Here is a 24,693-nt window from a genome sequence, read left to right on the forward strand (position 1 = left end):
CAAAGTAGATAGCAGTGCAATTGTTTAGCGCAAACTGAAATGATGCCAAAATATGTACACTACATGCAAGACATAAAAACAAAACTAATTAAAATCTAGAATTAGAATAAACACATATTTTTAAAAAATCCACACATAACATAAAATATATCAAGAATCGCGCAGCAGGAACAAAACAAGAGCAACAAGAGGTTCCAGGCACCAGATTATGATCTGATTCTCGGTCATGGATTCAGACCAGAAGTTTGAAAATAACTAATATATATTTTACATTTAGCATATCGAAATGGACTCCATGTTAAAAAGAAAAAACTTTTTCCTTGAATATTTTTCCTAAAAAGCAAAATAGCGCCCCCTCCACTAGAGGGCGCCTAGGAAACCACCTAGCAGCGTCTGAGGCAACAAACCTTTGCTAAAGTTGTTGTCTTTTCTATACAGTGTATGTGTAAGTGACATTTCAATGTTTATAAGTGACAAATATGAAAATTAAAGGTTGTCTCTATTTTTTTGTTGTTGTTGTTAAGTATGCTTGTTTACCTACATACATGTACAAGGTCAAGCAGGGCTCAAACCTACTAAATAAGGGCATTTTGCCCCTAAAATTTGACACATTGCAAGTAGATTTTTCATGTATGAGCGTATGTGCGAAAATTCGCAAATCATGTAATAAGAAATATTTAAATTTTAGAATATTCTCATTTCTGACAAATATCTGCTTTTAGCCCAGTTGCTCTACACGGCTTATATGCTGTGTAAAAGTCAAATCTGTGACAAAGCAAGAAAAATCTTTTCTAAAAGTCTGAAAACTACACCCACAGTACGCATTCTATTCAATTCAATTCAGTTTTATTTGTATAGCCCTAAATCACAACAAGGTTGTCTCAAAGGGCTTTGCAGAGGCAATATGATACACAATCAGAAACAGCAAATGAAGCAAGAAAGATGAATAAATAAAGTTCAAGTCCTGGGCATCCCCCATTCTTAGACCCTCCATGTCGGCAAGGAAAAACTCCAAAAACTCCAGAGTCTTTGGGAGAAAATGAGAAACCTTGGGGAGTACCACAGTCAGGAGAGATCCACTCCCAAGACGGATAGACAGGAAGCATCAGGACTGCTAAAGGGAATTAGCAGGCGAAGTTACAGTCTGTAAAGATGTAGTGGAGTAAAGGAACAAGAAGAGATCCATCTAGCCAGATGGGATGGTGTAGCAACGAGGACGTCCATCCAGCCAGGGGTCCGGACAGTCAGGAGGCTTCAACTGAAAAATAGCCCCTCCCCAGAGGGGAGTGGGGAAAGGGGACACCGGGTGACTAGTGATGAAGAGACTAGACAACTAGATATTAACATTGGAAAATAGAAATAAAGTAAGCCAAGTGGTAGGTAGAGTGAGAAAAAGGAGATAGAACTCAGTGGCTGTACTTCCTCCAGCATTATAGCTGCTAGTGCAGCTTAGACTAAACTGTGAGTCTACTCCGACTTCAACTAGCCTGACCATAAGCTTTGTCGAATAGGAACGTTTTTATCTAGTCTTAAATGTGCATACTGTCTCGGCTTCTTTAATCTCAGCTGGAAGCTGATTCCATAAAACAGGGGCTCTAGCTCCGACAGTACTTTTAGAAACCCTGGGAACTACCAGTAGACCTGCATTCTGCAAGCGGAGTGTTCTGTTGGGGCGGTATGGAACCAGAGCATCGGTGAAATAAGATGGCCCCAACCCATTAATAGTCTTAATTGTGAGAAGGAGGATTCATTTAAATTTAATTCTAAACTCGACTGGAAGCCAGTGAAGGGCCTGGAGCACAGGGGTGATGTGCTCTCTTCTATTGGTTCCTGTTAAAAGTCTTGCTGCTGTTTTTTGGACTAGCTGAAGACCTTTTAGGGAACTTTTAGGACGAGTTGCAAGTAGGGAGTTACAGTAATCCAATCTAGATGTAACAAACGCGTGAATTAATTTTTCTGCATCGCTTTTAGATAAAATATTTATAATTTTGGCTATGATGCGCAGGTGAAAGAAGGCCGTTCTGCAAGTTTGTTTAATGTGAGCTTTAAATGATAAGTCAGGGTCGAATAAAACGCCTAGGTTTTTAACTGTGGTGCTGGAGGCTACACTTACATTGTCCAGAGTGACTATCTGGGCGGCTAAAGAGTCTCTCACACTTTTTGGGCCTATTATAAGGACTTCTGTCTTTTCAGGGTTAAGTAGAAGATAGTTAGTGCTCATCCAGGTATTTATATCTCGGACGCAGGTGCTTAGTTTGTCCACTTGCCTGATCTGCTCAGGTTTAATTGATAAATACAGTTGTGTGTCGTCAGCGTAACAATGAAAGTTAATGCTATGTTTTCTGATGATATTACGTAGAGGAAGCATATACAGCTTAAACAAGATGGGCCCGAGGACCGATCCTTACGGCACACCATAACTAACTCTAGAGTACGGTGATGATTGCTGGTTTACATTGACAAACTGGTACCTATTAGATAAATATGATTTAAACCAGCAGAGTGCTGCTCCTCTAACGCCTATGTCACATTCTAGTCTCTGCAATAAGATATTATGGTCGATTGTGTCAAAGGCTGCACTCAGGTCCAACAGAACCAGGATCGAGACTAATCCAACGTCAGCGGCTAGTAACAAGTCATTAGTTACTTTGACTAATGCAGTTTCAGTGCTATGATGAACTCGAAAGCCAGACTGCAAATGTTCAAATAAACTATTGTCCTGTAGGTGCTGACAGAGCTGTTTAATTACCACTCTTTTAAGGACTTTGGAGAGAAATGGTAGATTAGAGATAGGTCTATAATTGGCCAAGATATCAGGATCAAGAGTAGTTTTTTTCAAAAGCGGTTTAAAAACAGCATATTTAAAGGACTGGGGCACGTGGCCAGTAACTAATGAGGTATTTATTATATTTAGGATAATATCAATAGTTAGAGGCAGGGTCTTTTTAAAAAGTTTGGTTGGGATCGGGTCTAGGAGGCACGCTGATGGTTTGGAAGACATTATAATTGAAATTACATCGATTTGGTCTAGAGTGGTAAAGTTATTTAATATTTTAGAGGGGTTTATAAGAGATTCTGAATTTTTAGTCCGCACTTCATCAGACCTAATAGTTGGAAGTAATTCATCTATTTTATTTCTAATAGTTGCGATTTTATTGTTAAAAAAATCTTTGGAAGTCATCTAGTATATACTCTTAGCGAATGAGGCTAGCGGCCGCCTGGTGTAAACAGAGCTTTTCTGGTGAATTTTTTTGTGAATAAATGCTTAAATCTCCGAATTCTTCATAGATATGGACGTAAAACAGTCTTGGTTTTTGGTCAAAAGCAAAGAAACCGTGCAGTTCGTGTTTATTTTCACGTATATTGTCGAAGTACAATTCTACTCTGTTAGCGAATGAGACTAGCAGCCGTCTGACGTAAACAGAGCTTTTCTGGCAAAAGTTGTTGTGAATAAATGCTTCAATCCCCAAATTCTTCATCAATAAGGACGTAAAACAGTCTTGATTCTTGGTTAAAAGCAAAGAAAGTGTGCAGTTAGCGTTTATTTTACGTATATTGTCGAAGCGCAATGCTACTCTGTTAGCGAATGAGGCTAGTTGACGCCTGGCGAAACAGAGCTTTTCAGTCGAATATTCTTGTGAATAAATGGTTAAATCCCTAAATTCTTCATAGATATGTATGGAAAACAGTCTCGATTCTTGGTTAAAAGCAAAGAAACCATGCAGTTAGAGTTTATTTTACGTACAGTGGGGCAAATAAGTATTTAGTCAACCACTAATTGTGCAAGTTCTCCCACTTGAAAATATTAGAGAGGCCTGTAATTGTCAACATGGGTAAACCTCAACCATGAGAAACAGAATGTGAAAAAAAAATTAACAGAAAATCACATTGTTTTATTTTTAAAGAATTTATTTGCAAATCACGGTGGAAAATAAGTATTTGGTCGATACCAAAAGTCCGTCTCAATACTTTGTTCTGTACCCTTTGTTGGCAATAACGGAGGCCAAACGTCTTTACAAGCTTTTCACACAAATATAATATTTACCTTGAATCCTCGAACAAATACCTACAAAAATCCAAGCTTAAATCCGACATGAGCGTGTGCCGTCTTCGGCTATTACTAAATGAAGTTCGGCCCCCTCTGATAAGACGTTACGCAAAGAATGACGAAATGTCACGTCAATAGGTAATGAAGTCTATGATCTTTATATCAGGGCTGATTAAAATTGCTGACTTATCGGGCCTGTAGGTTCCGAGGTAGCCAGCCGATGGCATACGCACATAGGCTTCAGCCTGTTCGTGTGCTGGAGCACACTCATGCTTGTTATATTTGAAGACAGGTGTCTGTGATGGCAGCCCCCAGTCCCCTTCACCTCCCCCATTTTCAGCAAGAGATTTCCCAGACATTAAAGCAAGTGCATTTCACTTTAGCATGCTCAGTCAAGATTACTTCATTTCTAAATCACTCAGATAAGATTGTAAAAATGATAGTAATAATAATTATTATAGATCATAGTTACAAGGTTTACCTTTTTTTCTGGCCTGTATAGGAGGACCAGCCAGGATATGTTAAGTGACAATGTTGCAAGTGACAAAATATAGCTATCGAGACAAGCAACATTTTCTCTAGTTTTTTTCTTGTGCACTATCTACGTATATCTAGATACTCATTTGTGCAAATTCTCATATGTTATAGTCAATTACAGAGACATGGTCTGACAACAGAATGTCTGTGCCTTTGTATCCTGATGATGACTACAATATACCATTTAATGCGCCTGTTACCAGTCAGAAGACCCCAGATGAGGCCTACGATGGCAATAAGGTATTTTTAGGTATTTTACCTTCACGTAATGCAGTGTAATGGACAGTATTTATTTTTGTGTGCTATTATGAAGTACAGGAGTCCTCGAGTTACGAACGAGTTCTGTTCCTACGCTGGCAACGTAACTCAAATTTCCCCTTTGTTTTATTAACGGCCGTGCACTAAATTAGAGAGTTTGGGATTAATATACTGTATATTATATGGCACAATGTCCGCAATCTCAGAGTACGTCAGCTGTTTAAGTTGTTACCATCAAGTCATTTCCTGGTTATCCACAGTTGTAGAGCTGAGCGGGAATATTCAAAGATTGGAGAGTGTGAATTAAACAAAAATGGATGGAAGATGGTTTATTTAGGAGGTAATTGTCCCCTAATAACAGTTCCTAGTGCGAAGTAGGGATGGGACGGTATATCGAAAAGGTTATATATCGCAGTACTTTGTAGCCCAAAAGGTAATTGAGGTTATTAAGGCCTTGTTTTCCATGTCTCCCTCCTTTAATACACCTGAATTAAAAAAAAAAATAGGATCGTTATCAGGCTCCTGCAGAGCTTGCTGATCAGTTTTTAAAAAATAGGATCGTTATCAGGCTCCTGCAGAGCTTGCTGATGAGCTGATCATTTGATTCAGGTGTGTTAAAGTATGAAGACATGGACAACAAGCTGGATAAAGACTCTCGAGGACAGGACTTGCAGACCCTTGAGATACAGGTAGCGGTTTAATGGTGTACTCACTCATCCCTACTAAACACATACACTGCTGGCTAAAAGTATTGGCACCCCTGCAATTCTGTCAGATAATTCTCAATTTCTCCCAGAAAATGATTGCAATTACAAATGCTTTGGTAGTAATGTCTTCATTTGCGATGAAAAAACACAAAAGAGAATAAATAAAAAAAATCAAATCATTATCATTTTACACAAAACTCCAAAACCTTTTTCTAGTGCTTTTTGAAGTGTTTTGGTCATTGTCGTGCTGGAAGACCCATGACCTCTCAAGGAGATCCAGCTTTCTCACACCGGGCCCTACATTATACTGCAAAATTCGTTAGTAGTCATCAGACTTCGTAATGCCACGCACACGGTCAAGCAGTCCAGTGCCAGAGGCATCAAAGCAACCTCAAATTATCAGGGAACCTCCGCCATGTTTGACTCTGGGGACTGTGTTCTTTTCTTTGAAGGCCTTGTAAACTCATGTTGATGCCATTTCCCAAAAAGCTCTACTTCTGTCTCATCTGACCAGAGAACATTTTTGGCTTACTCAGGTAAGTTTTGGCAAACTCCAGCGTGGCTTTTTTTATGTCTATGGGTCAGAAGTGGGGTCTTCCTGAGTATCCTACCATTGAGTCCCTTTTCATTCAGCCACCGACGGACAGTACGGGTTGATACTGTTTTACCCGCGGACTGCAGCAAAGCTTGAACTTGTTTGGATGTTAGTCGAGGTTCTTTATCCACGTTGAAATCTCTCGTCAATTTTTCTTTTCCGCCAACATCTATGGAGGTTAGCCACAGTGCCATGGGCTTTACACTTATTGATGACACTACGCACGGTAGACACAGGAACATTCAGGTCTTTGGAGATGGACTTATAGCCTTGTGATTGCCCTTGCTTCCTCACAATTTTCCTCAGACAGTTCTTTAGTCTTCTTTCTTTCCTCCATGCTTAATCCATTTTAACTGGCTGCAAGTGTGATTTAGTTATTGCCACCACCTGTTATGTACCACAGGTAAGTAACAGGTGCTGTTAATTACACAAATTAAAGTACACAAATTAAAGAAGCATCACATGATTTTTAAAAGGGTGCCCATACTTTTGTCCGGCCAATTTTTGGAGTTTTGTGTAAAATGATAATGATTAATTTTTTTTTTCCCATTCTATTTTGTTTTTTTTTTCATTGCTAGCAAAATCAATAAAGACATTACCACAAAAGCATTTGTAATTGCAATCATTTCTGTGAGAAATTGAGCATTATCTGACAGAATTGCAGGCCAGGGGTGCCAATGTTTTTGGCCAGCAGTGTATGTCATAGTAGGTGGGAGCAAATCGATAACCTATCTGGTCGCGATATTTAGTCCTATATCGTCGATATATTGTAACTCTGTGTGTATTGATAATAAAGTACTATTGTATTCTGAAATGAGAAGTGTTGACACAAGGCAGGTGATAACAGGAAGAAATTCTGCCCAAATAAATCAAACAAGGGGGCTGTGAGCAGGAAAACCACAAACCCGACAACACTGGCATTTACTGTTGCAGGGAGTAAAATAAGGCAGTTTCGCAGCACGCCTTTAAAACCAGGACCCACACTGCTTTTGTGTGCTCACAACAGTGTGTGGGTGAGTGTCTGAGCGGAAGCAGGCTGAGTTACTGCAAACAGTGAAATATTTCTTCATATTCGTCTTTAAGGAAGAAGAACACATGAGAAAACAGTCAGAGGGGAGCAGAGAAGACTTCACTTTAAAGGCTGAGCAACACACATGTAAGATAACCTATGTAACTTCCAAGTGTTCTGCAATGCTGGTTGATTTAATAGTCATCATAAGTCTATTGTAAGTTTTTTTTTGTCGGATAATAATAGCCAAATCATAGACTTCATAATGGGACAATAATAAAAAATGGGACACGGTGCGCGGAGCCAATAAATAGGGGGCCTGCATTGTTGGCGAGGCCGTCAAAGCTGACTGAGTGGAATCACAGACAATGAGCTTTTTTCGTTGAAAATTCTTTTGAATAAATGCTTAAATCCCCGAATTCTTTATAGATATGGAGGTAAAACAGTCTCAATTCTTGGTTAAAAGCAAAAAAAACCAACAAAAAAAACCTTCGGTTAGCATTTATTTTACATAAATATGTCGAAGTACAATGCTAGTCTGTTAATAAATGTAGCTAGCGGCCGCGTTAGGTAAACAAAGCTTTTCCTTTGAAAATTCTTGTGAATAAATGCTTAAATCCCTAAATTCTTTCCAGATATGGACGTAAAACTGTCTCAGTTCTTGCTTAAAGCAAAAAAACAGTGCAGTTAGTATTTATTTTACGTAAATATGTCGAAGAATGATGCTAGTCCGTAGCATTTAATTTCTCCCATTGAATTTTTTCATGTTTCAAAATACATGCATGGTACGAAAAATATAATTACCTTGAATCCTCGAACAAATAACTCCTGAGACAATACTTCCTGTTTGTATGCGGCACAGCTTTCGTACTTTTTCAACAGAAATCCGGCGTTAGATCACTGCGTGCACGTGTTTGTGAATAGCTCCTCTTGATGTGAGTGGCCCCCTACTTTAAGGCGTGGTGCAGTGCATGACCGATCCGACTCATCAATACAATTATGAAGTCTATGCCTAAATATAATATCAAATGATTATAATCGTCATTCATTGTAAGTCAAGTAACTCATATGTTTCTTTTTGTTGTGAGGACAGGTGTATCATCACCTGAGCTTTGCACACAGTCAAAAAGAGGCACTTTAGGGAGGCAAGCTCACATTGAACACCAGCTTCAAGATCCCTGGGTTCGCCTTACAGATAGTTTGTCTGAAGATTGGCAAGACATTAGCAACCTTCCCCCTTTCCCTTATCATAATACAGACAGAACTCAACTGGACACGATCCACCATAAGCCTATTAAAATGAAAAACGAAGAGAACATGCCAGAGATGGAATGCAATGCCATGCGTGGTATCTCAGATTATTTTTCTAACCTCACTCCTGAAAACAAATGTGAGATACCCACTGGATCCAAAAAGGGACCACCGGTAGCACCCAAGCCTGCTGGGTTTCGCCAAAGCCTGAGAAAAATTCGGTATGAGCGAGACCAGAAGAAGCAGGGTGAATCTGCAAAACCAAGACATCCCGTGGGCTTCTACAGAAGCTTTGGTACAACATTTGCCTCATCTGTCGCCAGCCTGTCCATCAAAGACAAAATCCATTCATTCGAGACTTTTTCATCCCCAGACAATACAGAGCAAATGGACGTTAAGAGACATGTAGTCCCATCTACCTCTCACCCTCTAGTGGACAAATATGGAAGAAACAAAAATGAAAGCCCACAAAATAGTCAAGCTAACCAGTGTTCATCTTCTGGATTAGCAGACATGTCTGTTTCCCTCTCTTCAAGTACTCCATTCAAGCTCGAATCTAGTGTAACAAAAAATATGCCCGAGGATGACCATAAATCATATATAGATTCTCATTCTCAGACTGAGTCAGAATCTGGGACAACGCTCTCAACTCCAGTTTCAGAACAACATGCTTTGAATATCCTACCTTCTGGAGAATTACTTATGACTCAAGTAGCAGAGCAGATTGAAGATGTTAGTCCAAAGTCCAAAACCTTCTCCACTCCAAGCCTCACCTCTGTGGGATGCAGTCATGCCGAAGGAGTGAGTTTTCCAGAAATGAGAGCACAAGATGAAATAGACAATCAAAGAGAACATTGTAACCTGACCACAAGTGATAATGGGTCGACAGACATTTCCGCTAATCAAGACCTGGAAGGAGAGAATTTTGGCAAAATCCTTGCCTTTAGTAATCAGGTATTCCTGCACACACAAATATTTGATCAACAATAATCATGAAATGTGTATTTGAACTAGTGTTGTTGGGGGTGGGCAGCCCTTTTAATTTTCGTCTTCATCTTTTTTACAAAAATACTTAGTAGGCTATGTTAATACCGCAAGTCTAAATGCACAAATCCGATTTTTTCGTGTTTTTCCCGACTCGAGTGAGGCATTAACTGGACCGTCTGAACGTCACAAGTCGCATAGAAGTGGAACATTTCAAATCCGATCTGGGTCACTTTCGTATTTGGTTTAAATCCGATCTGGGCCACATTTTTCCAGAATGTAGCGGCGGTCCGAACTGTCAAGTCACCCAAATTGGAATTCATGCAACAATTACGTCAGAAAAGAGTAAGAGTGACAGGGTTTGGTCTCTTCATTGGTAGGGACAATATAAGGCAAGGCAAGCAAGGCAAATTTATTTATATAGCACAATTCAACACAAGGCAATTCAAAGTGCTTTACATCACATGAAGATCATAAAAATCACATTTAAATCAACACAACGTAGAAACGAAGACAAAAGATCGCATTTAATCACAGAACAAAAATAAATAAATAAAATAAAAATAAAACAAAAACTACTACTACTAATAATAATTGAAATCAGCAATGGAGATAAAAACAAGAGGAATAGAAAGCAGGTAGATTGAAATATATAGACAGTTATAGATATGCAGTGCTAAACAAAAGCGTTTTTAGCCCTGATTTAAAAGAGCTAACAGTTTGAGCATACTTCAGACGTTCGGGTAACTTGTTCCAGAGGTGAGGAGCATAATAACTAAATGCTGCCTCACCCTGCTTGGTTCTTGTTCTTGGAACATGCAGAAGACCGGTTCCAGACGACCTTAGGGGTCTAGATGTCTCATAGGACTCTAACAAGTCAAGCATGTATTTTGGTCCAAGGCCATTAAGTGTTTTGTAGACGAGCAGTAGTATTTTATAGTCTATCCTTTGACTTACTGGAAGCCAGTGTAGCGATTTCAAAACTGGTGTAATGTGGTCCAGCTTCCTTGTATTTGTGAGGACTCTGGCTGCAGCATTCTGTACCAGCTGCAACTTCCTGACTGATTTTTTATCAAGACCTGTAAATATACCGTTGCAATAGTCCAATCTGCTGAAAATGAATGCATGCATAAGTTTTTCCATGTCTTGTTGAGTCAGAAGCCCCTTAATTCTGGTTATATTTTTTAGGTGGTAATAAGCGGATTTAGTGACGGACTTTAAATGGCTATCAAATTTTAGGTCTGAGTCAATAATTACGCCAAGGTTTCTGACTTGATTTGTAGCTGTAAGTGACATTGTGCTAAGTTGGCTGCTTATCTTTGACCTTTCCTTTTTTGGCCCAAAAATGATCACCTCTGTCTTCTGCACATTTAACTGGAGAAAATTCTGGCACATCCATTCATTGATTTGATGAATGCATTTGCTCAGGGTGACTAAGGGACTATAATCATGTGGGGACACAGAAATGTACAGTTGTGTGTCATCTGCATAGGCGAGATAGGAGATGTCATACTGTTCCATTATCTGAGCTAACGGAAGCATATAGATGTTAAATAAGAGTGGTCCAAGAATTGACCCTTGACGGACTCCACACGTGAATTTGGTTCGTTCTGACTGATGGTTTCCGATTGACACAAAGAAATCCCTATCATGTAAATAGGATGTGAACCACTGAAGAATAGTGTCAGTAAGCCCTACCCACTGTTCCAATCTGCTGAGTAGTATGTTGTGATCAACCGTGTCAAATGCGGCGCTGAGATCCAATAGTAGCAGAACAGATGATTTGCCTGCATCGGTATTCCGACGAATATCATTTAGGACTTTGATAAGCACAGTCTCGGTGCTGTGTTGTGGTCGAAATCCAGACTGAAATGAGTTAAAAAGATTGTTTTGCATCATATAATTCTGGATCTGTTCGAATACAACCCTTTCGATAATTTTCCCCAGGAATGTCAGATTTGATATTGGCCTGTAATTACTAATGGTTGAGGCATCCAGATTAGGTTTTTTTAGGAGAGGTTTTATTACTGCAGTTTTTAAAGTCTGAGGAAACTCTCCTGTTTGGAGAGAAGTATTTATAATCTGAAGTATGTCTGGGGCTATGCAATGAAAAACAGTTTTGAAAAAGTTTGAAGGAAGGATGTCAAGGCAGCATGTTGTGGGCTTTAATTTCGACACAATTTCTGTTAAAGTGGCATAGTCCAAGAGGCTAAACTGTCTAAGATTGACGTGGGGGACATTTTGGGAGGCATTTAGTGTAACATTTGTTAATCTGGAGTTGCACACAGTCTGTCTAATCTTTAGTACTTTGTGTGTAAAGAATGCTGCGAAATTATTACAGGACACCTCAGATGCCAATTCCTGAGGTATTGATGCTTGTGGGTTTGTCAGTTTGTCAACAACAGAAAATAGTGTGCGGGTATTGTTAGTGTTTCTACTAATGATCTCTGAAAAATATGACTGCCTAGCATTTTTCAGTTCCTGGTTGTATTTGCGAAGACTGTCTTTGTAGATATCATAAAAAACTAGGAGTTTGTTTTTTCGCCATCTGCGTTCTGCTCGTCTACAAACTTGCTTTTGTTTTATAGCTAGTATGGCATTTCTCCAGGGTGACCTCTTCTTTCTTGACAAAGATTTTGTCTTAATCGGGGCAATAGTGTCAATTACAGTGATCACACTGGAACTGAAACTATTTACAAGTTCTTCCACTGGAGCTATTGTAGGGGTTAATGGTGAGGCATAGGCCTGTGTGAATAACGCACAAGTGTTATCACTTATGTAACGCTTCCTAATCACCTCTGTTTCCCTTTTCAGAGGATGGACAGGGGTGGTCATTTTAAACATAATGCAGTAGTGATCAGACAGAGCAACATCATTCACTGTGACCTCAGAGATGTTAAGACCTTTGGATATTATTAAATCCAGTATGTGCCCTCTGTTATGTGTTGGAACAGCATATAACAGCATAACCTACATGTACAGTTTTTGCTGGGGACGGGACATTAATAAGACCAAACAGATGGGTGAACGGGGGTCAGGGCCACATTTTTCACAAATATGAACCTAATTAATTGATAGGCAAATGATCAATGCAAAATAAATCTGGATTGACTTATACTAACTTTCATGTGTATTGGTTCAAGAGATACATCGTTCGCTTCAAACCTTTGTTTTCAAAAACTACGTATATACTAAAGAAACATTTTGAAAACTTCCAGAATAAGTGTCTGGATTTTTTTGTTTGTTTTGAAAATTTAAATTGCAATATTTGAACAGAATTTAAATTATACTAACATACACAATAATCTTTTAACTATCGAGGAATGCAAAAAATAAACAATTGTCTTAAGACCACTCAACATTGTCTGTCTAAATAAAGAAATTAAGTACAACTGAAAAACATCTTCGTTAGGGAATACCAAAAATACCTTCCTTCAGGTAAAACACTACTGCTTTTGTCCACAAACACAACCAAACTCAACAACAACAAAAAACAAAAAGAAAGCTCCTTTGGGCTGCTTTAAGACCACATCAGTAAAATAAAAAAGAAAATTGGGGAGAAGGGGTTAAACCTCGGATCACTACATTTCTCACAATTAACGTTAACAGTAGAAAACTACTGAAGGACACTTCTCTCGAAGCAGCTTCCTACTCGAGTTTTGCAGGTTAGCAAATTCATATAGATTAATGTTATGCTAACTCTGATGCAGCTCAGTCTTTCAGTAGCAAAATGTGTGGTGTGTTCCCCACCTCCACAACATTGACATTTTTTACATTACTTCCAGTGGTTGCTGCTGGCAGAAATAAAATTCTAATATCCGTCGTCTTCGAAGGGGGCAGAGGAGGCGGCATGTTGTTGACATGTTGTATTTCTGTCTGGGCTTTTAGTGCGTGTGCATGTGTGTGTGTGTGTTGGGGGGGAGGGGGGGGTGAATGTCATCAGCCAATCAAACGTGTGTTTGAGCGGAAAAAAAAATGGACTGACACCTTCAGCAAGTGAAAAGGGGTAAATGTCAGCCTGAACATAACGAAAGTAATTCACTTAATAATGGTAGGGTCAATTTTATCCATACAACATATGGAAAGACAATCTAAATTATCTATATAGCTGAACTCATGATATAATGCCAATAAGGTTGCTTAAAAGTTGGTGGGGACAATTTCAGCATCCTGAAATGTTGGTTGTGTCATGTCCCTACCGTCCCTATCCAAATCTACGCCCTTGACAGGGTGCTATGGTAGCGGTGCAGCTAGCGTTAGCTCCTAGTTTGAACACAGCTTTTGGGGAAGGAGCGGGCTTGACAACAATCATAAAAAATAAAATGGGTTGAGGATAAGCCTGAGAATGCTCGTTTATTTTCTCTGCTCCAAGTGAGCATTATTTCAAGATTGCTCACACGGCCGAGAGCAGGGGCAAACTGTCCGAATGTGTGTGTGTGCGTCATGTTTAGTCATTTGTTTTGATGCTCCTGCGCATGCTGGTCAGTTGCTCAGCGCGTCTTGGACTGCGAATTAGTGCACATGCGTGATACTTGAACGGGCTCAATGTACAAAGGCAGTCTGAACGGGCACGCCAAAAAAACAGATATGACAAAAAAAATTGGAATTGTGCATTAAGACCTGCAGTATGAACCTAACCTTAGTCTTCGTCATATTTAAGTCATTCCAAAATGTGTTAGTCTTTACTCAATACTAAAAAAAAAAAAAAAAAAAATTTCATCCAATTTTTGTCGAGTTTTCGTCTAGTTTTAGTCGACGAATACTTTTTAAGGTTTTAGCCCCCCAAAATAAAGTTCTCCAACATTTTTTCTCAGTACCTTTTAAACAATGTTCCAATGATTTGTTTTTACAATGAGGCAGAAATAAATTACGATGCCTTACCACAAGTACGAACAATTCCAAATGTTCTACGACCCCGGAGGCTTGAGAAATTTAATTTGAAAGTTCTTAACCCTCCTTTTGCCGTAATTTTCTGTATACATTCTTGTCCTCTGGTTTAAATTAACCCGTCTTCACTAAACCCCAGTTCAAGTAGTTTAATTAAACTTTAAACACCAAATTTCATATTGCTTGAACCAACATTTTGTCCTTTGCCGCACCATGTGTAAATATTCTCCAAAACAAAGCACAGTCCTTTTGAACCGAGGACAACACGAGGGTTAAACCCCCTGGGAGGGTTGAGTGTGTGACCTCGCAGAACATATTCTGAGTGCGTTCAATAGCAGAGGTGCTAGCATGCTGTTCAGTGGATGGAGACGGAAAAATCACGGCCGAGGAAACCTTGATAAATTCTTGAAGTTTGGGACAATTGTAAAGCGGCTCTCATATCTCCAACTGCTAAGCTTAATGATATCTAAATGTGTGGAACTCTAGTTCACAACAACAGAATAAAAATATTCAGTTCTCGCTAAAACTCATAAAGCTCTTTACAAGGTGCTATGTACTTACACTTATTATTTGTTCACTTGTGTGCATTACGTAGCCTCCTATGTATTCTGATTCAAAGCAATCATGCATTCGCATTCTGGTTAGTTATAAAAAATGTCATAAAAGTAGCCCAGTTATCATAATCCTTTGAAGGACACGGAGGTGTAACATGTCCCCCTTATTCTCACCAAGCCTTGATAATCAAATTAGTGGAAGTCATAGACAACCCCAAAACATGTTCCTCTTTGACTAAGGGCTTGAATGGTTAAAGTAAATGCCCACTCGATTGTAAAGCATGAGATATACAGTATATTGGAGTCAGATTCTGAAACGTTTCTGCCTCATTCATTAAATCTTTTGCTGATTGTTTGACTGCACCCTGAGACTCTCAGTTTTTGTGTGCCGACTGTTTTTTCTGTTTTCACCTGAGTGAAGTCGGCCTTCAGACGCAAATTTATAGAAAAATTATGTCATTCATTTGGGGCAATTTTTTTTTTTCATTTTGGTGCTCCTACTGTATTGTTTTGAGATACATGACTAACAATTATTTTGTAGGTCAATCTCCGGTCAACCAGCCCCCCATTTTGATTAAAAATGGTGTCAATAATAGAATAGAATAGAATAGAATAGAATAGAATAGAATAGAATAGAATAGAATAGAATAGAATAGAATAGAATAGAATAGAATAGTGGAGCATCTCCCTTTACAGTGCAGGATAAGTTGAAACTTCAAAAGTGACTTGCAAGTATAGAAGTATAAAATCTAAAAATAATATAAAATCTGTCTGGGATAGTCTTATGTTCAGGCAGTGCAAATAATCGAAGTAAAGTAGCAGCAGTTTGACAGCGAATGCATTGAATATTGCAGGTTAATATATTGCACATAAGTAAGTATTGCACATAGAATATGTGTGAATAGAAGTGAAGTAGCAGCAGTTTGACAATGAAGGCATTGATTATTGTACTTTAATATTGCATGTTTGTAAGTATTGCACTTAGCATATTGCGTGTAAATTAATATTGGCCATTGGGTGATGTGGTGTTACATATAGCAGTTCAGAGTGGAGATGGCTTTAGTTTTTGCTACGTTTGTGTTGTAAATTTTTTTGTTTGTGCTTATTTTTTGAGATATTTATCTCGAGTAATGACGTCACACAGCCCTCTGTTTATTGCAAAACGGGCTCATTCATACTGTTATCATTTTATATATTTTGAGTGATGACATCAATAGCAGCACCTCCGTCGCAGCTGACGAAGTGTACAAACTCTCTCAATAACAGAGGGGTGTCCCAACTTAGCTTTAATGAATGGCACCATTTCGGGTCCATTTTGTAATAAATGGGGGGCTGCATGACGTCATCATGTGAAACTAATATCTCAATGTCTCAAAAACAATGGTAGCACAAACATTTTTACAGCACAAATGAAACACAAATGATTGACACTATTTTTAGTCATTTTTAATCAATATGGGGGGTTGGTTGACCTCAGATTGACCAATCAAAGAATTATTAATATCGCAAAAATGATAGCAGCACAAACGGAAATTTTTTTTGACAAATGACATAATTTTTCTGTAGATTTGCGTCGGATTGGGGGCACCGATAAAGTACAATTATCTTATTATTCTTCATTTAATCATTTATATTTTTAGACAAGGTGTTCAGAAATATTGTGTGCTTAAGACTTCCAAGTATTTTTAAGGACTTAACGCAAAATTCAAGCATTTTTCAAACCTTCAAACCATATTCAAGGATTTCAAGGACCCGTACAAACCCTGATCAATTGATACTGAATATGATAGAAAGCATTCATATATGTACTTCTATTTACATGCCTTGCCATCTGATAAGTCTTTTAAATTATTTTAATGTGTTGTCATGTTTTAGGTATCGCAAGCCTTGATGCGGACCCTTCCCATGCCCTCCGACCATGGTCTGGCCTGTTGCTCTCCAAACCCCTCAGAGTTCACTGGTGTCGAGGAGTGTGATCACAATTCAGATGTTACCGACACTGGATTTTCTATTAGGTAGGACTTGCACTGCGAATGTAGGAACTGTTTTAAAACGAGGAGCGGAACTTGTTTTCATTAACAGGAAGTAGGTTTAAAATGAAAGTTGAAACAAAGCCACTTCCAATTTTAGCATTGCGGTTGTACAGATAATGTTGAACTACAGTACTACTTCACTATATAACCATCATCTCTTTCTTCCCATATACAGCTTGGCCACTCTTAGAGCGTGCACTATTGAGTTTGGGGAAGGAGGAAACCCCAAAGAAGTATTAGTTCCCTCTGCTTGCGCCCAGTCAGTCATCTCAGCCATCCCGTCAGAAGAAATACAGATGATGATCAAAGAAGTCAAATCACTGGACGAAGATGCACTGAAGGTAATAGAATAGAATAGAATAGAATAGAATAGAATAGAATAGAATAGAATAGAATAGAATAGAATAGAATAGAATAGAATAGAAAGCCTTTCTTGTCATTGTACAAAGTACAACGAGATTTAAAGCTTCGCCATAACGTGCACCACATAAAGCAACAGTACAATAAGGCTAATATAAAAACAAAGGTTACAGTGGTATAAAAAAGTATCAGAACCTTTTGGAATTTCTCACATTTCTGCATAAAATCACCATCAAATGTGAACTGATCTTTGTCAAAATCATACAGATGGAAAAACAGTGTCTGCTTTATCTAAAACCACCCAAACATTTATAGATTTTCATGTTTTAATGAGGATAGTATGCAAACAATAACAGAAGACAACGACCGCTTTGGGTGGCCATTAGTGACGAGATTTGTCGTTCACTTGAGCAAACGAATCCATTCCGGTTCGTTCAGTAAAAAGATTCGTTCAAACAAATCGTTCAACGAATCGTTCGCCCCCCTCATCTCTCTCCCCGCCCAAACGAATCGTTCGGTTACTGAACGGGAAGTGACATTGCCGAACGAATCACCAAAGACCGCTTCGCAGTATAACTGAACGGGAAGTGACATTGCTTGGTCCCTCCCTCTCTTCCACATTGACCACTCGTCGTAGTTTCAGAAATGAGTGACAGGCGGTATCATTCTGCTTTCACAGACAGCCTCGTCTCCCTCCCACCCGCTGCTGCAAAAGCGAGGGAGAACTTCCGCGTCGTCTGTCCTAGTTCTATGGGCTCAAAGTCATGGCTCGTGCTTGCATTTCGATTTAGGACACGGTTAAACATTTTCCTTTTGTGAGGGGAGTAGGGGGCGGGGGCGCACGGACTTTCTTTAGCAGGTTCTTGATCACACATACAATCACATATACAGCATGTTTGCTGTCACGAAAATAAAAATACATCGAAAGTTTAATTTCTGAATATGGAACGACCAACACATCATATTTACATCTCGCTCTGTTGTATTTTTGTTTTTTAGTATTAAGATGATCGTGTTGAATTTTTGCACTGGTATTAATAAATAAAATAATCCGGTCAGCTCCCCTGTCGTCCCCGCATCTCAGATCGTCAAATGCTGACGAGAAATAATTGTTTGCTCTTTACGATGTCGCCTTTCTACTCTCATTAGTCTGTTAAGAAAAATGTAGACATATTGCGACATCTCCCGTGTCCGCGTGCTTTGTTTTTGGGCGCTTGAGTAGCACATGATGGACGGATTGACATAATTTGTCAAACCAACCAACACCTGACACGAAGGAAAAAAAAAAAAACACTCGGAAAAAAATTACATGTACATACAGTTTCACTGCAAATCAGTATTATGGTGATCATATTGTTTTTTTGCACTGGTATTAATAAATAAAATAATCCGGTCAGCTCCCCTGTCGTCCCCGCATCTCAGATCGTCAAATGCTGACAAGAAATAATTGTTTGCTCTTTACGATGTCGCCTTTCTACTCTCATTAGTCTGTTAAGAAAAATGTAGACATATTGCGACATCTCCCGTGTCTGCGTGCGTTGTTTTGGGCGCTTGAGTAGCACATGATGGACGGATTGACATAATTTGTCAAACCAACCAACACCCGACACGCTGACACGAAAAAAAAAATAAAACACTCGGGGAAAAATTGACATGTATATACAGTTTCATTGCAAATCAGTATTATGGTGATCATACTAAATATTTTTTTCTGTGCACATATGAGGTAAATATCGCTGCCATGAAGCCTCCATATAGTGACAGTTCTCTGCCCGCTTCACTGCCGTCACGCGACCGCAGCTCAGCTTTTGCTTGCCTCGTAGCTACCCGTGTTTTAAATTACTGTAAATTTGATAGTATGTCGTCATAGGCAGTCACGAGTTTGTTGAGAAAAGTACTACTCTAAACAATGCTCGCTAGATTTGTGTGGTGTTTTTGTCTGTTTGAGCAGCATTTGATAGGCTCCACGTTAACAAATATGTGACAAAGTCATTTCCTTTCATTTTCTGATTCATTCACCGCATAGTCATTACTGGAAAATCAAGTTAGCAGCAAGCTAGGTCAGGAACCGGAGGACCGAGTCACTGAACGGGAAGTGACAAAACTCAGTCTTGCCCCCCTGCCTGCACGCTGGCTGCTTATTGGCCACACGTGGACGTGAGTGACAAACGCCCTGATTCTGTTTCCGGTCCCTCCCCTGCCCGCGATGAGGCTGGCGTCTGATTGGTCGTGTGCGATGTCAGAAGACGCTGCCGCTTGCTCAACGCCCTCCCACGCAGCGAACAAGCACCACCTTCATAGAACGAATCAGTGCAGATGATGATTAGTTCGGTCTCGTTCACCAAAACAATTCGTTCAAAAAGAACGAATCGTTCGCGACCGATACAACACTAGTGGCCATTCGCTTCCGAACACACAAATACTTATCTCAGTGGTTCTTCCATTTTTTTTTTTTTTTAATGCAATCGCTGACCTCGAAATTTGGCAATCTTTGTAATGTCTTAACGAGACATTGTAGAAGTTGTCTTACTTGCTCATCGATGATACTCCCGTTGGCTTGGTCCATTTTGCGTGTAGCAAAACAATGTTTGAAAATGGCAGTGATTTTGCACTGTACCGGAAACAACAGTCTGAGCGGACCAATCACAGTCCATTTGCGGCACGTTACCACGCACACGTCTAGATTTTGTTGAGGTGCACAGCAGGCTACTGCAGAGGGTCGTAAATCGGGTCTGCCTTGACGGAGCAGGTCTGCCGCAGAAACATGCAGTCTATCACAAAAGTGAGTACACACCTTGCATTTCTTCAGATATTTAAGTATATCTTTTCTTGGGACAACACTGACAAAATGACTCAATGAGAAGTAGTCTGTGTGCAGTTTATGTAATAGTTAATTTACTTTCCCCTCAAAATAACTTAAGATATCGCCATTAATCTCTAAACCCCTGGCAATAAAAGTGAGTACACCCCTTAGAAACTACGTCCATCCTTAAATGTCCAAATTGAGTACTGCTTGTCATTTTCCCTCCAAAATGTCATGTGACTCGTTATAGGAGTGCTCTCAGCATTGCTACAGAGATTAAAGAGGTGGGGGGTCAGCCTGTTAGTGCTCAGACCATACGCCGCACTCTACATCAAATTGGTGTGCATGGCTGTCACCCCAGGAGGAAGCCTCTTCTGAAGACTGTACACAAGAAAGCCCGCCCGTCTCATCAGAACATAGGTAATGGTTCCAGTAATCTATGTGCTTTGTTGACATGTCTTCAGCAAACTGTTTGTGGGCTTTTTGTGTACCGTCTTCAAAAGAGGCTTCCTCCTGGGGTGACAGCCATGCACACTAATTTGATGTAGAGTGCGGCGTATGGTCTGAGTACTAACAGGCTGACCCCCCACCTATTCAATCTCTGCAGCAATGCTAACAACTCTCCTGCGACCATCTTTCAAAGAAATCATTTGGATGTGACGCTCAGCACGTGCGCTCAGCTTCTTTGAACGACCAACCCGAGGCCTGTTCTGAGTGGACCCTGCTCTTTTAAAATGCTGGATGATCTTAGCCACTGCACTGCAGCTCAGTTTCAGGGTGTTGGCAATCTTCTTATAGCCTTGGCCATCTTCATGGAGCACAACAATACGTCTTTTAGGATCCTCAGAGAGTTCTTTACCATGAGGTGCCATGTTGGAACTTTCAGTGACCAGTATGAGAGAGTGTGAGAGCTGCACTGCAAATTTGAAAACACGTGCTCCCTATGCACACCTAGACCTAGTAACACTAACAAGACACATTACATTTTGGAGGGAAAATGACAAGCAGAACTCGATTTGGACATTTAGGGATGTAGTTTCTAAGGGGTGTACTCACTTTTGTTGCCAGGGGTTTAAATACTAATGGCTGTATATTGAGTTGTTTTGAGGGGGAAATAAATGAACTCTACTATATAAGCTGCACACAAACTACTTTTCATTGTGTCAAAGTGTCATTTTGTCAGTGTTGTCCCATAAAAACATTTACTTAAACATCTGCAGAAATGCGAGGGGTGTATTCACTTCTGTGATACACTTTACATCGCCATGCTAAGAAACCAATGTTCCTTCTAATTTTACATGTGTCTGAGCAGACACACTAGTTCCCTGAGTACACTGCTGACCACGGTGAGCAACATCAGATGTGTACACAGTGGCCACACACCAGTATCACCCCTGTTCAAAACCTCGGATCTTGGCAAGTTACGTGGCTTATTGAAAGAATGAAATTACAGCAGCAATTTTCCTTGATTTACTTTAAATATAATTGATTTGGCCCACTTAAAATGAAAAAGAACAAAATTGTGTTGTTAATGAGACGTGTACTATATTATATAGTATGTGAGAGAACTGCTTCAACCATAGCCAGAGTCCTGCTTTGGCCTGGGTAAGTTCCAGTTGTGGCATGGGTGAGTTAATAAATAAAACAAAATGAACAACCACAATGGGAGTACAGTATATCAAACTCCTACATTAAAACCTTTCAGACAATAAACACAATCAAGATTCTTATTCTCCGTGTCCGACCAGCTACATTGCGAAAACACACCTCCTTAAAACTAGTTAAATTCCCTTGTTTTCAGTGTAAATCTACAAAAAAGTGACATTATCTGCCAGTGCTTCAAGTAAATTTTACTCAGATTCTCGTAAAAAAAAATAGCTAGCTGAACCCTCGTGAGGATAAGCGGCTCGGAAAATGAATGAATGAAGGAAAATAAGCTTAAAATACTTATTTTAAGCAATAAATCAGTATATTTAATCTTTAAAAGCTTTGGAAGGTCAGAAATGTTCTTAATTTGAGAATAGCTATTGTTCAAAACATTATTTGATTTAGGTGTAAAATGACCAACTTTTAGATATTTGGGCTTAATAAGAGCATAAAATAGTTATATTGACTTTAGAGTCAGAAGAATAATCGCGTTAATCTGTTAAATAGTTTTTAACACTCAAAACACGGTGGACCAAATTATTTGACTAGATTTAAGAAAAAGTATCTGATTAAGACATTATAAATTTGCAGTGTATACATGACAGGTTAAAAAAAAAAAAAACACTGAAAAAATCTCACTCAGTTTGACCGCTTCTTCTGTTTGCACATATTCCGACAGCAGGGCACATATGCACAACACTGTCAATACTACGATTGGATGCGTAGCGCAAGTAAAGTGAACTGTATCATATTATTGGCTCGACACCTGTCGTTCATTGAATTACGTTGCAAAATGTTACAGAAAACAATTTTATTGGTCTAATTAACTAGATTATATCAGTTCTAAAATGAGATACTAATTAATAGAGATTAACATCGGAATGTTGCTTCAGTAAATCAGAGCAGGAGTCAGGCTGACTTTTCTCCACCAATGGGAGCGTTGCGTTGCCGTATAGAACGCACGAATCGGAATGTAGTGCTGGCACATCAAAGCGGCACCGACAATAGCGTACCACAAGCAACACGTCACTTTTGCTCATTAATATTCATGACGTTAGCAATTGTTGCTAGGCCGGTCAAGCAAGGCGGGTCAAGCTCGCGTTTGACCCTAATGCTAAATGCATAGAAATAGTGTACGAACGAGATGTTTACTGAGCTAAACCTACCAATTCTGTCTGAAAAGGATGTCACTGGCAAAGATGTGGAAGAACATACAAAGGTTCAGTTAAAAAGACGGGAAAAAGTGTCGACCTGATCCACAGTTAGCTTTTTTATCGACACCTTTTTCTTGTTTGCATTGCCTTAAGCCACTGAAAATGGCGTTCTCCTGTTTCAACAATCTATCCTTTCTCACCATATACTGTACCCGGTCTTTCTTATATATTCTATCCTTTGGTTGTCTTAATCTCTGACTGTTCTTGGGGGTAATTTACATAGCTATTTTTGTGTAGCAATCGCAAATGCTACTCAGTGGCAGCCAGTCTATAACGACTCACTTCCGCGTTTCGATGGCGACGTCACGGTCTAAAAATAGTATTCGTGCGGTACGCTATTGTCCTAGTCGCGTTGCCGAATCGAACGCACCAATAGCAGCGTCGCGCTGACATATCACAGCAGTGCCGATGATTGGCCTAGCAGCATTGCCGTATTGAATGCATCAATCGGAGTGTCGCGCTGACACATCACTGCTGCGCTGACAAACAGTAGTCCTATTGACGCTCCAATATGTTTCTTTTTAATTTTATTTTGTGAGCTTCATAGATTTTCTTTTGCACTGATTATGTGAGAGCAGTGCGCAATTGCGCCAGCGCGCAGCTTAGAGGGAAATGGTTACCCGTTCGTAACCACCTTTATTGTTTTCACCAAAAACCTTTTTACTTGTATTCCAGTTTTTTTGGATGGCTACTTTAACTTTTTTCGACATTTCTCTTGTAAAAACTGGAGATCAAACAACGCACTTTGCCAGATTAACAAAAAAGTGTTTTAAAGTTAAGTATTCTACAGGTATAGTAAAAAAATGTCAATATTTTGATGTCCATTCATCTGTTTTAGACTTAGTTTGTATCATGTCTATACATCCATCTTTTTTTCTTTGTCTGTTATAGCAGAGATTTTAAATGATTACTTTTTTACATGTAAAAGGATAATAACGACTGACGTGAAACAAGCGTTTTCTCCTCAGCAACTGCAAGACATCCATGTTGTTATTCTGCACAAGGAAGAAGGAGCTGGACTGGGCTTCACCATTGCTGGAGGCTGTGACTGTGAGAATAAAGCTCTTACAGTGAGTAAGCTACACTCAAAAGAGCTTTTTTCTCAAACAGTGCATGAGTGGGACTTCCGGGATGTGAGCTTGCCGCTGTTTACGCGGTCACGGCTGGCAGCACTGATACACAATTTGTATTGAGGCACTGCGTAAACCTCTTTTAAAATCGTCATCCATCTACCAAGTCTTGTCACCTTTCATATTACCGCTCATCATATTTCAAAATATTCTTTAACTTGGGATGTCATACCTAAGAAAGAGAAACCAGAATGTGTATTGCTCAACACGTTGCGCATGCTGTCAAAAAAAATTAAAAGGAAACACAAGCATGGTAGACAAAGAAGGAAGTCAACCGGAACCGTGTCACACCAACAACACACGTTTAGTTCTGTAGGAACTCTGTCAAAATTCTAACAAGGGGCATTTCTTTATAATATATACTGAACTCTACTGATAAGAATGTACCACCAAAGATGAGTAATTTATGTTTATTTTAGAAGTTTTATTTAGATGCATTTTATATGGTTCCAATCTTTAAGTCGGTGGCAACAGATACATTTATTAAAATAAAAAAACTGTAAAAAGAGTTGGTATATTTTTGAAAACCACAAGTTAAAATACACATTAAAATGAATCTTTTTAAATTGATATTAATGCCACACATATGCATCGAACTTAACAGAATAATCAATTTTGTGTACTGCATTTCCCGCACAATAAGGCGCATCTTACAGCCTTCTGTTTTCTCAAAGGC

At 39.3% G+C, this 24,693-nt stretch overlaps 1 protein-coding gene across 5 annotated transcripts in view; it reads left to right on the forward strand.

Moving 5' to 3' along the window:
• Positions 1-24,693, forward strand: part of il16 (interleukin 16) — a 129,293-nt gene that overhangs the window by 90,023 nt on the left and 14,577 nt on the right. For 4 of the 5 annotated variants that reach the window (XM_057839858.1, XM_057839868.1, XM_057839876.1 and 1 more), the window contains 6 exons: positions 4,697-4,825; positions 7,229-7,301; positions 8,248-9,359; positions 16,706-16,845; positions 17,039-17,204; positions 23,856-23,957. In XM_057839858.1, coding sequence (XP_057695841.1) covers positions 4,697-4,825; positions 7,229-7,301; positions 8,248-9,359; positions 16,706-16,845; positions 17,039-17,204; positions 23,856-23,957 — 1,722 coding nt within the window. The remainder of the gene's footprint in view (positions 1-4,696; positions 4,826-7,228; positions 7,302-8,247; positions 9,360-16,705; positions 16,846-17,038; positions 17,205-23,855; positions 23,958-24,693) is intronic. The other variant, XM_057839890.1, reaches the window with a different exon arrangement.

Source organism: Corythoichthys intestinalis, chromosome 1 (assembly GCF_030265065.1).
Source record: "Corythoichthys intestinalis isolate RoL2023-P3 chromosome 1, ASM3026506v1, whole genome shotgun sequence".
NCBI classification, from domain to species: Eukaryota; Metazoa; Chordata; class Actinopteri; order Syngnathiformes; family Syngnathidae; genus Corythoichthys; species Corythoichthys intestinalis.